At 40.0% G+C, this 16,402-nt stretch overlaps 4 protein-coding genes across 5 annotated transcripts; all 4 read left to right on the top strand.

Moving 5' to 3' along the window:
* The first annotated feature begins 1,965 nt into the window (after positions 1–1,965).
* On the top strand, positions 1,966–4,548 carry LOC103424923 (zinc finger CCCH domain-containing protein 39-like). The gene is made up of 3 exons (XM_017329443.3): positions 1,966–2,297; positions 2,402–3,296; positions 4,006–4,548. The coding sequence occupies exons 2-3, from the start codon at positions 2,528–2,530 to the stop codon at positions 4,257–4,259; spliced, it is 1,023 nt and encodes a 340-aa protein (XP_017184932.2). The 5' UTR covers positions 1,966–2,297; positions 2,402–2,527; the 3' UTR covers positions 4,260–4,548.
* A 371-nt stretch (positions 4,549–4,919) lies between these two features.
* On the top strand, positions 4,920–7,421 carry LOC103400448 (nudix hydrolase 19, chloroplastic). The gene is made up of 6 exons (XM_008339098.4): positions 4,920–5,692; positions 5,905–6,045; positions 6,129–6,233; positions 6,354–6,453; positions 6,563–6,655; positions 6,873–7,421. The coding sequence occupies exons 1-6, from the start codon at positions 5,090–5,092 to the stop codon at positions 7,157–7,159; spliced, it is 1,329 nt and encodes a 442-aa protein (XP_008337320.3). The 5' UTR covers positions 4,920–5,089; the 3' UTR covers positions 7,160–7,421.
* A 1,251-nt stretch (positions 7,422–8,672) lies between these two features.
* Positions 8,673–12,400, top strand: LOC103400532 (NADH-cytochrome b5 reductase-like protein). Its single transcript, XM_017323009.3, has 13 exons — positions 8,673–8,955; positions 9,816–9,858; positions 10,072–10,147; positions 10,320–10,379; positions 10,483–10,533; positions 10,692–10,746; positions 10,867–10,937; positions 11,018–11,069; positions 11,313–11,390; positions 11,597–11,686; positions 11,787–11,900; positions 12,015–12,083; positions 12,191–12,400. The coding sequence occupies exons 1-13, from the start codon at positions 8,797–8,799 to the stop codon at positions 12,245–12,247; spliced, it is 975 nt and encodes a 324-aa protein (XP_017178498.3). The 5' UTR covers positions 8,673–8,796; the 3' UTR covers positions 12,248–12,400.
* Positions 12,401–12,740: 340 nt separating this feature from the next.
* LOC103400530 (zinc finger CCCH domain-containing protein 32-like) lies at positions 12,741–16,029 on the top strand. 2 transcript variants are annotated; one of them, XR_011576752.1, is made up of 4 exons: positions 12,741–13,058; positions 13,378–13,488; positions 13,993–15,578; positions 15,664–16,029. XR_011576752.1 is itself a non-coding variant. In XM_070814778.1 (3 exons), exons 1-3 carry the CDS (start codon positions 12,987–12,989, stop codon positions 15,520–15,522), a joined length of 1,713 nt encoding a protein of 570 aa, XP_070670879.1. In that variant the 5' UTR covers positions 12,741–12,986; the 3' UTR covers positions 15,523–16,029. The 2 variants fall into 2 exon arrangements, 1 of the variants encoding a protein (XP_070670879.1); XM_070814778.1 differs by having other exon boundaries at positions 13,993–16,029.
* Positions 16,030–16,402: the final 373 nt, after the last annotated feature.

Below are 16,402 nucleotides of genomic sequence, written 5' to 3'. Positions count from 1 at the left end.
AGCCGCGACAAAAGTCAAAGGGCACGAAGTCGCGCATGCTCCAATGGCTCAAAGTCTCGCCCGTACGAGCTAAAACTACATAAGGCATCAAACACTCCTTGCCTGCACGAGCTAAAACTGCGCAAGGCATCAAACACTCCTTGCCTGCACGAGTGGAAATTGCATAAGGCATCAAACCCCAACAAATATGCAAAAAACTACGAGTGACTTGACCCCTCAACAAGGGTACGTAGGTAATCTAGGGCTCGACCTAGGTGCAATCACAAAATCAAATAAACACCAAAATCCCCAAATTACGATTTATTCAAATTGGAATCAAAGGGTATTCCTTTCCCAAAAGAAGAGTTGTAATTAATAGGCGCGTAGCCTAGAATGTGTCAAACTCGAATTAATAAAAATCATCTTCTGAAAAATGAACAATGGTGAAATTGTATCGAGTGGATTATTTGTTTACATATTCGTGTACAATTTTTGCTCAACAATGCAAGAAGCAGATAACTTATGCTTCTTGGTTCTTGCATGCATTGCTTTTGGAACCCAAAAAATTTTATTCTAAAAGTGTTTTCAGACTTCAAATTTAAATTGTTGTGCTTGTCAAAATTAATATAAACCATATTGTGATTTAAAATTAATAATATAGCGGTTGAATATTGATGACATAGAGATTGTTGAAACCAAATTCGCACACCACCATGCGTAGAGAAGATGCACAAACTCAACTACCTGTATAAGAGTAAACGAACGTAAGACAAACTGAGCACTGGTGGGGTACCGGCCAAAGGTTCCCTGATGATCAAGTTACTAAGCAAGTTATGAGACTCAAGCAGTGGGCAAGAAAACAGAGTATGTCATAATTGCTTTTACCATAGATGATTCCTAGATGAGTGTATTTAATATTTATACTAGTCGAGAGAGATCTTTTAGAGTGTGAAATCAGTATTGAAATAGGAGAATCCAAGAGAATATCTAGGAGTAGATGTAGTGTCCTCTTAGGAATGATTATTTGCATCGCACGCTAATTCCTAGATTATAGAAATCTCCAAGAATATAGGAAACTTATCTAAGCCCCAATCAGATCAGGTTTCGTATCTTGTAGAACAAGAATGATCAATCTCAGCGAAGACGGTAGACTCCGCAACCTTTCCGGAACACAATTGACTGGACTTCTGAGTTATTCATGTTTCGATCTGGCCAAGAAAAATCAAGGTGCCACATCGATTAAACTCTATTTTGGCACTTAGAGTTGGTTCATGTTTACGGGAAGAAGAACGTTGTGGTAGATGATCTTGCCATTTGAAGTTATAATATGAATCATGGGTGCCATTATTTTGAAAATCCACCTAAATGAATTGGAACTCATTTATTTGATGATATGATCGAAATCTCTAGGACTCAAGCTCCTTGTAATAATTTATTGATCTAGGTTTGCGCTGATCCATCCCTTATCTAAATTTTATATTAATGAAAATTTTATGGTCAATCAAAAGATGATGAAAATACATTTAATCTTGTATCACAAAATAAAGTTGTGAACAATAAATTAATTTTGCACAAACAAAACTTTATAGTTATTTAAAAAAAAAAAAACCACAAACTCATCCTCATTTTCACGTTCTATGTTTATCTTTCTCTCTTTATTTCTCATTTTAAAAACAAAAATAAAAATTATCCACACACTATGTAAGCCTACGCTAGCGTTACCCAAAAAAAACAAATATCCCATTTTGGTTAATTTCCCTCACTAAAAAGAAAAAGCTAAAGCAAAAATGGAAAAAGGAAAGAGAAAGTGAAAACCCAGGAAGATACACGTGGAAAGCCAAAGGTGGATGGCCCACAAAATTAGTAGTCCCCGCAGGTGACGTAACCAACCCTCCTCCGTGCGTGCATTTACAAAAGGTTAAACAAAAATTTACTGCAGCCGCCGTAACTACCACTTAGCCAAGTCAATACCCGCCAGTATTTTACCCCGAAATCGCAGGGTTTTGGGACGCGTTTAGGGGTTTAAGGGCTTCTTACACAACTCTTCGCCCACTCAGTAGTCGTGGGTGGGACTCTGAGAGCCAGTTGTGCTCACCGATTTCCCTTCTCAAATTAGGGTTGTTTTGGCGGCTAGGTTTTGACTCAATCCCAATTACAATTTGATTTCTCTGCAAATCCTATTGCTTCCAGGCTTTATGCGTTCATCTTTCCAACTCCAATTTGGTTTTTTAGCCCCAGTTATTCTCTGGGTGTCTTGATCAAATTTGACACTCCAAGTTGTGAACTTTGATCATCCCTCTCATCAGAATCAATCAAAGGTTGGTGGGTTTGTGTAGAAATTTGGGATTTTGCACAGGTTTTGTGATTTGGGTTTTCTTGAATTGGACTCTGCTTGTTGATCTGATTGTGTTATCTGGTGCAGGTCTTTGATTCTTGCTTGCTATCATACATTGAATTTGTATAGGTTTTGTTGGGGGATTGAAAGTTTTGATCTTTATTTGATTGGTTTACTGAGGAAAGTTTCGGCTCTAGAGTAGTTTTCTGAGGTATGAATTTTTCTGATCACTCACAATTTATGCCACCGCAAACGCCTTACAATGGCGGTGGCAGTGACGTGGTTAATTGCTGGCCGCCTGCGTTTTCAATGAACAATGATGACCAGCATTCTCAGGTTGAGCAGCAACCTTTTAAAAGGGCTAGGAATTCTGAAGAACGCCAATCGAATCCGATGCCATACCCGCCCATGAACTATAGGGTTCAGCAGCCGAGTGCCCCGGTTAACAAGGGAGCAAGCAACATTTTCTATAAGACCCGTTTGTGTGTAAATTTTAAATCCGGTATGTGTAGGAATGGTGAGAATTGTAACTATGCACATGGCATTGAAGATATCCGCCATCCCCCGCCCAATTGGCAAGAACTTGTTTCCATACGCGATGAGGATCGGCCATTGTCTGGTAATTGGGATGATGATCAGAAAATAATCCACAGGATGAAGCTGTGCAAGAAGTTTTATAATGGTGAGGAGTGTCCTTATGGAGATAGGTGTAACTTTCTTCATGAAGATCCATCAAAGTTTAGGGATGATTCGGGTAGGTTTAGGGAGAACACAGCAATAAGCATTGGAACTACAGGAGCACCAGTGGCTCATGGGAGTGGCTCTAATCCTCCTGAGGAAAATAGGCTTGTAAACACGGGTATGGATGCTTCCCGGGGAAATGTGAAGCCAGTGTATTGGAAGACAAAGTTATGTAATAAGTGGGAGACAACGGGTAAATGCCCCTTCGGCGAGAAATGTCACTTTGCTCACGGGCTAACAGGTTCTCAGTGCTTGTGCTTAGTATCTTAAATTAACATTTATCGTTATGCTTGCTTCTCTGCTTAGTATGATCAATTTTAACATCAAATCTATGTTAGACTTTAAATTTAGGCCAACAATCGTATTTGGAACTGAATCATTGTTAGCTTTTGCAATAGGAGTCCTGGCATTTTACTGCGATTTGTAGACGAGGTTAGAGGAGCAATGGTGCTATTACTTAAAGCATGTAGGTTTCGTTTTGAATGACACATAAGCTGACTGGCAATGTTGTTTCATAGATTGAAATTATTCTGAATACAGGGTAACAGAGGTACCTTTGTAAATAGATGTTTCGGGTAATTATTCCATTTCATTTCAAAGGAAACTGTTTCGGTCATGCGTGCATTTCTTTGATTCTTATTTCAAGGCCTATGCACGAGTGTACTGTGTGGTTGTTGGTGTGATTTTGAACTTTGGTATTCCTAATGCCTACTCTAGGAATTATATATTTTGTCATGTACTCAGTATATATGTTAACAAGCAATCTATGGAGGTGTAGCGTTTATTTGTTTTTTGCGAATGGCATGCTGTTAGATGATTAGGGATTTTTCTAAAGATATTTGTGTATCGTGTAAATGTTAAGGAAGGTGATTAAAGAGATGGTTAAAAAATGTGGGAACTGCCCTTTAGATGCTTGCACTGGTTTTCTACTATTGAACTTTTGATTTCAGAGTTGCAAGTGCCCGGTGGACGTACTGTTGAGGCAGAATTTCTGAATACCCCTCCCTTTTCAATACCCCAAGTTGTTGCTGCTGTCAACTCATCCGCAACTGCAATAGCAGCACTTCCTCCTTTAAATGAAGAAGGGGGGCAGAGGAAGAAGGGCATGCTAAAATGGAAAGGGTCTAAGAAGATCAATCGCATATACGCTGACTGGCTTGATGATGTTCCGCTGGTGCACCAGCACAACTTAGTCGAGAGCTAAATTTGAGTTCAAGCTCTTATCTCGGAGGCATTTTCGAATTGGTTCAAAAATTCCAGAGTGCTGCTGCCGAGTTTCTAAAGTTTTGATCTTGAGGATAATTGGATTACAGCATTTGATCATTGTTTGTTGGTCGGTCTATAGGTTTCTGTTTCTTGTTATTTATAGTATTGGTTCCTCTATCCTCAATAGAGATTGTTCTAATAATGTTGCAAAACTAGCTTCTTCTTTTTTTAATTTTTTTTATAAAATGACATTAATGACTGTGAATAAAGATTTTATGTTCAATTTCTATTTTTCTAGTTTTTTTTTTTTAACAATTAATATTATCTACACTGAGATAAGGTGTATGGGCTCAAACTCACAATGGGCTAGCAATAATGTGGCTCAAATTCGTCTTTGGGGAGAATTGAACCTAAAACCTCTCGTTTACAAATGAAGAGGAACATCTCAAAATTGTAGTGACATTTTATAAAAAAAAACTCAAGTTTGTACACCCAAGAGGCCTCGACCACCGAAAGAAAACTATAAATTTATAACTCTTATGTTCAATTTCCCTTCTCCCAATCTCACTTATGAAGAAAAGGAATTATCAATTTCTGAGAGGGCCCGAAGAAGGGGTCCAGTCCAAATATTTGAAGGCTCCCCCCCGGTTAACCACTTGGGCTTTCTCTGAATTGTAATTGTGTGTGGCCTTGTCTCATGGCACGGGGCAACGGCAGCTGTGCGTCTCAATCAGTGACAGTTGTCATCACTCCAGCCTCCTTAGTCACCACCTACCACCGTTCGCTTTCCTTCTCTCTCCTCTAAAACCGCCACCACCCAATGTAAGCATGGTCCGGCTCTATCTCCTCTCTTCTTCCACTCACCTCCTTTCTTTCTGTAGAAAATCCACTCTCCACACCCTGACCATACGAGCTCTTTCTTCCACCTCCACCGCCGCCACCATGTCCATAAGCCTCCAGTCCCACGCCTTCGCTGGCAATCCTCTGCTATCCAAGACCCCAAATCCCAGCGACCCGTTTTCACCATCCCAAGCCCTCGAGACCCTCAAGACCCAACTTTTGGAAGGGGCCCAATTGCCCTCTTCCCTCGGCTTCAAGGTTCTGCCCTTCAGAAAGGGCAGGCCTTTAGCCTCCTCCAGCGGTGGGGCCGGCGATTCCGTGCCAAATTGGCATCTGGGTTGGATCAGTTTGTCTGAGTGTAAAGGTTTCCTGGCCAATTGTGGGGTTCAGCTGAGTGGAGAGTCGCTGGTTTATCTGGGTTCTCGGCCCGAAGACGATGTCGTTTATTGGGCAATTGATGTTTCTGCTGAGAGTAAATTGGTTACTGAATTGGGTAGCAAGCAATTGTGTTTTGTTGAGCTGAGGACGCTTATGGTGGCTACTGATTGGGCTGATGCTCGAGCTATGGGGGAGTTGGCTATTGCTGGACATGTAAGTGCTGCTCAAAAGTGCTTAAGAATGCCTAATATTTTAAAATTGACGTGTTAGTGAGATCAAGTTCTTTGAATTGCAATGTGAATGTCTTTGGTATGTTTAGTGAATGAACCAATTGAAGTTTTTTATTGCCGTGCACCAGTTGTATGATGGTCTCAATCGGTATTGGAAATGGTTTAAGATATGTTGAATGATTTTGGTGTGATCAGGCCAGGGCTTTGCTAGAATGGCATAGTATATCACAGTTTTGTGGACATTGTGGAGAAAAAACAGTCCCCAAGGAAGCTGGGAGGCGGAAGCAATGTTCTAGTGAGCAGTGCAGAAAGCGGGTCTACCCTCGTGTTGATCCGGTATGGTTGTGCTTGTGAGTTTCCATTTCAAGCATTGGTTCAACCTCTTGTTTAGTTTTCCCATACCTTTACCTTTTGAACAGGTTGTCATAATGTTAGTCATTGATAGAGAGAATGACCGTGCTCTACTAAGTAGACAGTTTCGATTTGTACCTCGAATGTGGAGCTGCTTAGCTGGTTTTATAGAGGTGAGCTCTATGGGATATATCACTTTTGTTAACACTTAATAGTTTTAATATCAGTATCAATGCTAACTTTCGGGAGATCCGTAACAGTTTAACTAGTTTCGATCCTTTTGTTGTCCTTAGCCAGGAGAAAGCTTAGAAGAAGCAGTGAGGAGAGAAACGTGGGAGGAGACCGGAATTGAAGTAGGAGAAGTTGTCTATCATAGCTCTCAGCCATGGCCTGGTATAAACTTTGTGTATGTGTGTTGTTTACAGATTATTGTACACCCCATATGGATTTCTTTCTTTGTTTTATGTTGATTGATTGAGTTCCTGTTTTGGTTTGTTTCCAGTTGGACCAAGTAGCATGCCGTGCCAGTTGATGGTTGGGTTTTTTGCATATGCAAAGTCACTTGAAATAAATGTGGACAAGGAAGAGTTGGAAGGTACCCACTAAATTAGCTTATATTTACGATTTTATTGGACCTTCGACCATGTTTCCCCTTTGCTCTGTCCTGAAATTTATGTTTCCCATGAAAAAACCTGCAAGAATATAGTACTTATGCGAGGCATTGCATCTGATAGTCATAAGAGCAACCTTGTACGCAGCCGATCAGATGAATTTCTAATATTTGTTTCTCCTTAAATTTTTTGTTTAACTAGATGCTCAGTGGCACAGTAGAGAAGATGTAAAGAGAGCTTTGACATTTGCTGAGTACAAGAAGGCACAGAGAACGGCGGCATCAAGGGTAGAACAGATGTGCAAAGGAGTAGAGAAAGAGCAGAGCTTGTCTGCCGACTTCAATGTTGAAAGTGGCGAACTCGCCTCCATGTTTATACCCGGGCCATTTGCAATTGCCCATCACCTTATCTCTTCATGGGCCTATCAGGATGCAACCGATGGTGCTGCAGCTCTAAAACAATCTAGCGGTTCTACTTCGAATTTGTAGCATGGTTCAATTCTTTTCACCCGTACTCCAAATTCCCGGACTGCTAGTCTTTCGATAATCAAATAAGCTCCGATATATGTTGATTTGGATGGTGTAGGGTTATGGATGTTTGAATTTTTCTTCTTCTTCTTCTTCAAGATTCACATCATTCGATCATTGTAAAAGTTTATCGTTCAATTTTTATTTGATGACATTTTGGCTGTCCACTTGTAACTCATAAATCTGCGTATATATTTCAAACCAGAAGTTGATTTTATAAGAAGTTTCATCTGAGTTGATTTAAAGATTGTTTATATCTTCAGAAAAGAAGAGAGATGTGGCACAAATGGTTTGCTCCGATCTCTTATCCACCGTTGCCGGTGACCCTTGCCCATTTTATCGTTGACCTAGCCAAAGCGATCCATGGGATCGATACATTTCTTAAGAAGAAGATTGTCCGGAGGCAGAACGGCCTGCAACTCGTCTGAAACAATGATCACGGCGTTCACCGCCCTCACCGGCAGGGCCTGGACTACAATTCTTGACGGCTCTCGTGCCCCCTCCACGTCCTGTATTTTTATCGCTTTCAATTGCCGGAATCAACACATGCTCCATGGTTTGTGTGTCAGGGTACCACAACCTCAAAGCCCTGTTCATTGCCATGAGACCAGAAAAACGTTTTCGCCGGTGACTTAAAACGCAAGTGAAGTTTTCGAAGAAAATCGGAATTGGTATCTTCCAGGCTTTCACATATTTTTGATAAATATGTAAGCAAGAAAGTAACAATAAATTAACAAAATTGACTTTCTAGCTCTTCTTGGTGCACACCAGCCATCTAAGTTGCATCTGCAGCAAGCACTCCAATCCTTACATTACGTCCTTTTTCCAGTGGCTTCAACTTTGCTTCCCTGAGCTCCCGGGTCACACACTCATCGACGTGAAGGAAGCACGGCGAACAGTACGAACATCTATAAATAACACATGAGAAGATCCATCAAACTGCTTAGTGTCAAAATTTCAGAGCCTGTCAAATGATTCACTACTACTCTACAGCGATAGTCCTCAACTTAATAACACTAACATATATATATATATATATATATATATATATATATGTATGTATGGAATTGTTATTAGCACTCTAACAATCTCATTCTTCATTTTAAACTTTCTATTTTAAGAAAAAAAAAATACACTTGTGAGGAATTTAGAATAAGATTTTTAGGATACCAATAACACCTCTCTATATATATATTTTAATGCGAGACCTTATATTCTTCAACAGATCAAACCGTTTACTTTACTGCACAACTCAAGTGGCCTTGATGACCCAACAAATGTGGTATTTCAAGTATTCGTATTAATCATGTGTTTGTACTTTGGCGGGACCCATAAACCACATTGGATTAGTACGTTAGGCCTTAAGGTTCGACCAATGGGCCATTTGGATTCCACTTCAACAGACCAGGCCCATATTTGAATTCACGGCCCACCCAGTGAAAAGTATCCGATTCATAACTTGGGGCGTTGGGATGTTCGGCCCCGCCAATCACTGACTTCCACGCCATAGACGTAGAATTTACCGACGAAAAATGGAGCCAGAGTAGAAAGAAAGCAGCAAATAGTGAGCAGTATTTTCTTCTCTTCCTCGCTGAAAAATGGCTACCTTCTTCCAGAGGCTTTCCAAGGCGGCGCCGATCGCCTTCAGCAGCTCGTTCCGAGGCCAATCGAAGTCCAGCTTTCGTATTCCTTTCGGAGCTGTCGCAGCCGTCTCCGGCGGAATCTCCTACCTCTGCTACTATTCCTCGCCGGATTTGGTAATTTCTCCTGCTCATTTCATCTGGGTTTTGATCAGATCGTTCATTTATCTGTGAAGCAATGTGGTTTAGCTCAGTAATTATTTTTCTGAATTACGGTGACACTGATGTTATCTTAGTGGTGCTCCCAATTGGGTTTCTCGAATATTTCATTTCTTTTGATGGTATTAAGCATTTGAAGAAATGGGTTTATTTGTGATGGTTTTATTCATGTTTTCAACATTTGACTTATTTATTCATAATTTATAAATTAGAGTGCTGGGTTTGTGATTGTCTGTGTGCTTCTGTATATCTAATTTGGATTTTGTATGTTGGCTTATTAGTTATATATTTGTTGGCTAATGGGTTCGTATTCAGCTTTCTCTTGTCTTTCCTACTTTCACGAAAGAAAATCAAGGGGGTTTTTCAGGCTTAAGGTGGTTCGTGTTTTAAGACAAAGTACATGCCTGCATCTTATAGCTTTGAAAACGTGAAAAACCCCACGATAAACTATCCCTGTGGGTGATTGTATACCTTATCGTTGGATTATCTTTCTTTCTTATCGTTGAAATTTGATCATGTGGTTTTTTAAGTCTAAAGGTTATGTGATGTGAATATCGGAGTTGATGGTGTTTCATTTTAGGCATGTATGTTCCTTTCTAAGTGAAACCTGCATGTGATACATTTGCAAACTACAATTTTCGTAACATTTTGGGACTTGAGCTTCCTAATGAGATGAAAGGTTGTTCGTTGTTTTCCTGCTCATTTTGGTATAGGTTATATTAGATGATCTGCCAGTACTAGCAACTCATTTGTCATTAAGAGTTTAGGTCTCAAAGTCATTTTTCTGTATTAAAAACTAACACTCGTATTTTTCACAGGCTTATCTAGACGAAGACAAAGAACAAGCTGGCCCAAAAGTTGGTGAGTCTCTCTCACTCTACATCCCATGCAACACACGGAGAACATGACCATTGCGAAAAGAAAGTTGGCTGGACTTTTTGATAAGACTAATAGTTAAATGAAAGGCTTTTGTTTACATCATGAACATAGTTTTGTTTTTAAGTATCTAATACTTATGGTTTGAAGCTTAATTTATGGAAACATGCTCAATAGATGCGTTTACTGTGTTTTCAGCACTTAATCCAGACAAGTGGATTGAATTCAAGTTGCAAGATACTGCAAGGGTTAGCCACAATACACAATTATTCAGGTATTGTCCTCTAGTTTCTCTCCAGAAGCCTTGAAACTATTATTTGAAAGAAATTCTATATTGATCAGAAGCACTATAAACAAACGTTTGTAAGGTGTCCTGATTTATGTTCTTGTAGAATGTTTAAACATCAATGTGACTGATTTTTCTTAGTTTTCTCCAAAATTGGCAGGTTTACATTTGATCCAACTGTTAAGTTGGGTTTAGATGTTGCTTCATGTCTCATTACGAGGTATTCTGTTTATAGCTACTCTGCTTTGTCTTGAGATTCCCTATTGATAGGAGTCTGTCACTACATTGATTTACTTTTTTGTCCCTGTGATCATGTACTCTAGGGCTCCATTAGGACAAGATGCTGAAGGGAAACCAAAATATGTCATACGCCCGTAAGTCTCTTTCTGCCCCCATGTCAAATGCTGATCTTATTTTCTCCCAATTTCGGGACTTGAATATGTAACTTTGGAAGTCTTTGAATTTTATATTTCTCTTCTTGCATCCATTTGTATGGGTGATTGATTTTATTTTGGCTTACCTTTATGCTCAGGTATACTCCTATTTCAGATCCAGATTCCAAGGGATACTTTGACTTGTTAATTAAGGTATGCTGTCAATTATATTCACCTATCCTCCTGCTTTGGTTAAGTTTTTGAGGATTTATGGATCCTTAGATGTAAATCATGTAATTCAAGCTTCTTTCATTTTGTTGAAACTCTACGCAGGTGTATCCAGAAGGAAAAATGAGCCAACATTTCGCAAGCTTAAAACCAGGCGATGTAGTTGAAGTGAAGGGGTAATTTGTCCACATTCACAAGTAATAGTAGTCGATATACTCTAAATCATCTTCTAATCAGGTGCATCTGTTCCTTGCAGGCCCATTGAAAAACTTAGATATACTCCCAACATGAAGAAACATATAGGCATGGTATGAGTGACTTGAATAGAATTATATATTTAAGACAACAAATTTGCTTCACCTTTTATACGAATTTCTCGTGGGTTCCATGCATTTGCGTCGTTTTAGCTTTAGCATTTACAGTAGCGGTGTTCAGTTCTTTCTTGCATTGTCTGTTTAATCACGTGAATACTTACAAAAGTTAAGACCATCGGTGTATGATAAATCTGTGTAGTCACTTTGTCTGAAGTGCGATTTCATTCCTTCGTACAGATTGCTGGTGGTTCGGGTATTACTCCAATGCTTCAGGTTATTGAGGCCATACTGAAAAATCCTGATGACACGACTCAGGTAAGCAATAGCCTATATCATTAGTCTTCAGTCACATCACAAGATTCACAACTGCAGTTTCATCAATATATGTGTACCTATATACATAATACTAACAGTGTAGATATATTTGTGGTATTCAACAAAGTCAATTCTATGTAATTAATCACTGTATGACACTGTCCTTAAATATATTTTGTGTAAAATTGACGGTTTATGATGCCTAGGTGTCACTTCTTTATGCAAACGTCTCCCCAGATGACATACTGCTTAAACAGAAACTTGACATACTAGCAGCTAGCCACCCAAATCTAAAGGTAGAATTTGTCTCATCAGAAGATACTATCGCTGCATCACTCCAAATTTGGGTATTTATCTCATGAAATGAGGCTTTATTTTGTGAAAACAAAAATGCAGGTATTTTACACGGTAGATAATCCAACAAAGAGTTGGAAAGGGGGAAAAGGTTACATATCAAAGGACATTGCAGTTAAAGGCTTACCTGCTCCTGGTGAAGATACTCTCGTCCTGGTAAGTGTACTTGTCGATATCAAAGGACCACATACTGCAGAGGCACCATGTACTTGCCGATATCATTTTCTAGTTCAATTTAACTCATTGATCGAACTTCATTTGCTTGTGCAGGTATGTGGTCCTCCTGGGATGATGAAACATATATCTGGTGACAAGGCTAAAGACTGGTCTCAAGGAGAGGTAAAAAAATGCGTTGTCCAGGTTTTAAATTTTGCTGTAAAACCAATTACCATTTCTCTCAATGTTCTTCTCAGTTTTCTCATAAGTTTCTATTTGTTTTGTTGCAGGTCACTGGCATACTAAAAGAACTTGGATACACTGAAGAAATGGTTTACAAATTTTGATTCAGCGAATATGATTTAGCTTTTAAGAAGCAATCACTAGGCTTTAATTCAAGTTTTGTGCAATAAAATGTGTTCTTAGGAAGCATACGCGACTCGTACTCGAATTTGAACTCTTTTATTTAATAAATTTGGGTTGGCCTTTGATTTTAAAAATTGATTCTCATTTTGAAAACGAGTATCAAACTTGATGCAACTCGATCTTTAAAGCGTGCAGAAATGATTTCCTATTTTGAAATTTACGTATCGTTTGATTCTGTATAACGTAAATGTATGGACAACCACTTTGAAAATGACATTACTTATACCTTGTAAGTAAACAAATCATTAAAGTCATTAAACTCAGGCGTGAGGAAGTTGACCGTCCGTCGGAAGATCTGCTGGACGGTTGCCCCACCGGCGAACCGTGACACTGTTAATTTTTTATTATAAAGGAAAATCTAACATGTGTACGGTTACCTGAAAAAATTATTTAAAAAGAGCGAGGAAAAGAGCAGGGCCTATATAAACCGAAACGAGGAGTCGCAGCGCCAAAGGACCCTAAACGCCACAACCAGCAAAACCCAAACAACACACAGAAAGCACAGCACAGCACAGACCTCCCTCACTCTCCGTTCCCGATCTCTCTTTCGCCATCGCCGCAGTATATGCCATGCACATTTCTTAGCACCCTCCGACTCTGACATTTCTCTTCAAGTTTTTTTTTTCTCTCACCATTTTCTTCTGATTTCCGCTTCGAAAAATGGAGGAAGAGTTGGTGAAGAGAAACACCGATTGCGTCTATTTCTTGGCTTCTCCTCTCACATGCAAGAAGGTTCGGCGACAAAAACAATAACCCGTTTCGTTTTTTTGTTTGAATTTGATTTTACTTTTGTGTTTGATTTTGTCCAGTGCTGCGAGTTGGGGTTCTTTCTTTGTTTCCATTTGTTACAATTTGCCCTGCATTTGAAGGATTTTTGGGTTTTAGTGTTTCTGAAAGAAGGGCAGGATCTAGGGTTACAATTGCTTGATGTATCGAATTCGAGTGTTCATTCTTTATTGGGTTCTGTATGCACTGAATGTATTTTCAATTTAGCACATTTTAGTGTGATATTTGTTTGAGTAGTGACATTGGTGGTGGTGTTCTTTTTCAGGGAATTGATTGCGAGTTTCGACACAGCAAGATTGCGAGGCTCAACCCGAAGGAATGCTGGTACTGGTTGGCTGGGAATTGTCTCAACCCGACCTGTGCTTTTCGACACCCTGTACGCTCTTGTTCCCTTTTTTTTTCAACTGCATCATTGGGCTGTGCTTGATTTCTTTATCCTCGGTTTATGGATTCTCCTTTCTAGGTTATGTGTAGGTTGGGACCTAGAACATGATATGTTTAAGATGATTTTACAGTTTCACAATAAAATACATGTTTTCGTCAAAACAATATTCTTAATGTTTCATATATGTTTCTGGTTCCATGTGTGTAATCTTTTCATTGATTGTTTGTCCTTCTTAAGTTCCATATCACATGTCATTAGGGCGACAGAAACTCTTGATGTGTTGTTGACTTACGCACATTTAAGTTAGTGCTAGTAATTGACATTTAATTTGTACTCTAAATTTGATACCCTATCATATCTTGAGGATTTGCTTACACCCACCTTCTTCTTTTCAGATGGTTTTATGTAACGTTTATCGATTCATGACTGTTTTAATGATCTTTGCCCTCCCTTGGTCATTTGACAATGCCAACTGACACTTTTCTGTTTTGATAGCCCTTGGATGGGCATGGTGGAACACCATCAGAGTCTTCCCCGCCTTCTGTGACTTCAAACAAGACCAGTGTTCCTTGTTACTTTTACTCCAATGGCTTCTGCAGCAAAGGTGATAAATGCTCTTTCTTGCATGATACTGATGGTAACGCATCAAATGGGAAATCTTCAAAGACAGCCTCTGCATGTAATGAAGCACTTGCACTTACTTCAGAAAACGAGGCAGCTGCAGGGAATGGAGCACTTGCACGCATCTCAGAAAGCAAGGCACCTGCAGGAAACGAAGCACTTGCACGCACTTCAGAAAACAAGGCACCTGCAGGAAACGAAGCACTTGCACTTAATTCAGAAACCAAGGCATCTGTAGGAAATGACACAATGTCAGCGCCAAGAATCACACATCTCAACCCTTCTGAAACTGCCTCGAAGGCAATAGTTGGTACAAGATTCCATTACAAAGAGAATCTTAGTTATTTTGAGCAGCGGGTACAAAGAGATGTTCCACAGAAAAGTGTCTATACTCAGATTTCTACGTCTGGAGATGAAGAGACTGGTGAAATTAGGTCAGACTCGCTTCCAGAAGATAGCTCTATTCGTACCAAATCTCATTCATGGACAGATCAGAGTTCAGAGGATGAAGATGGTGACCTTGTGCCAGAGGAACGCTGGGAATCCTCCCCAGGATTTGATGTTCTTGTTGATGGAAAATCAGACAATTTGGGTTGTGACGATGATCAGGAGTACTTTCCAACACTTCACGGGGAGCACAGGGAGCTGAATAGCCGCTTCTTGGGCTATGATTTTGAAAATCCAGACGAGTATGTTCCCGAATATCCTGATGCTAGACTTCTACATGACAGAGATATGTACAATGACTGTCTGGATACCAGGATTATTTTTGGTAATCAGGGACCAAATCCGGTCTACACGAAGGAGAGAATGTCGGATTCGATGTTCTCCAGCAAGAGGAAACATATGCCAAGGGAACTGTTCGATGGTGACGAGGATTTTTTGGATCTCCGAGACCGCCTGAGAAGGCGAAGAGTGACTGATGGTCGTTCAATTACAGGCTTATCAAGAAGGCACGAATCACTTGGATTGTTTGGCAGGCCTCAAAGACATGGACTGGGTAGGGGGTTGCATGGAAGATTGGCATCAGTAATGGGAAATAACACTTATGAATCACTTAGGGGGAATGGAGCTTTCTCCAATGGTGGAATTCAACGCGGTTCACTTAGGCATGCACAGGAATTTAGATATAAGAAGCATCACAAGGAGAGAAGGCCGGCAAAGCAGCAGTTTCCTTGGTCCGAAATCTCAAAGAAACCATTTCCAAGGGAGAAGAGATGTGCAGGGCAGCCAACTACCTTTACAGGACCCAAGAGCCTTGCCCAGATCAGAGAAGAGAAGAGGAAAGCAGAAGAAAATGGGGGTAGCATTGGGGTACCAAAACGCGCGAGAAGAACAGTGGATTTCCAGGGTCCGAAACCCTTGAAAGAAATTCTAAAAGAGAAGGGGAAGATACCTGACTAGAGGGAAGGCAGTGCTGCTGGCAGCAACTGAAGTACTTAATGAAGAGCGATTTCCAGGTGATGACGACAAAAAATTGTCTGTTGTTTACCGTTGCTAGATAGAAATAGAATCATAGAAACACATTTTCCTTCATGTTACTAGATGAAGCTTGCATGGGCTGGTGGTGCAGAAGCTTACAAGCGTTGTTGAAAGACCCGTTTTAGAGTCTACATTTACTCTCGAATATGGTAGCAACTGATTCGGAAGCTTGACATGGTTGGGTGCAAAGGCTTGGCATCTCTTGTTGGCATCTTCATTTGCTTTTGTTATGGTTTTTGTACGCGGCCACATATCCTCTCATCTTAGTCATTGTCGTTTCTCGTTGATATTCGGTTTCTATTCTCGCATCAATTTGTACATTACATACCTTACGTAGCTCAAGCGGTCACGGGCGTTTATTGTTGTCCGATGTCTCGTTGTAGATATTAGAATTCCTTTTGGCTGAGTCAAACACAGTGGTTTAGGAAATTACATGTTAGAACAACAATATTGACCAAGTGGTGACCCATGTTGGATTGTTTTGGGCTTAACCCGACCCGCATTCATCTAAGGTCCACACGGCTTGTACACAGCAGTGATTGACCGTTGATCCAATTTATATACTTTTCAGACCAAAAATAAAAGAATTATATCTTTAGACGAGAGACGAGAGCTAACACGGAAGTTGGCCGACATCGGAAAATATGGAAAAAAATGTTACCAAATTATTTGATTTCTTTTCGGTTGATGTCCCGAACTTCTATGCAAAATGGGGGACCAACGGATGTGCAACAACTTGTGTGGAAATGGAGCATTATGAACACAGAAGTCGACATGCCATTGGAAGATTTTCTTGCTAGCT

The sequence above is a fragment of the Malus domestica genome, chromosome 15 (genome assembly GCF_042453785.1).
Source record: "Malus domestica chromosome 15, GDT2T_hap1".
NCBI classification, from domain to species: domain Eukaryota; kingdom Viridiplantae; phylum Streptophyta; class Magnoliopsida; order Rosales; family Rosaceae; genus Malus; species Malus domestica.
The sequence above is the reverse complement of the archived record's forward strand: the minus strand, read 5'-3'. Positions and strand labels throughout refer to the sequence as shown.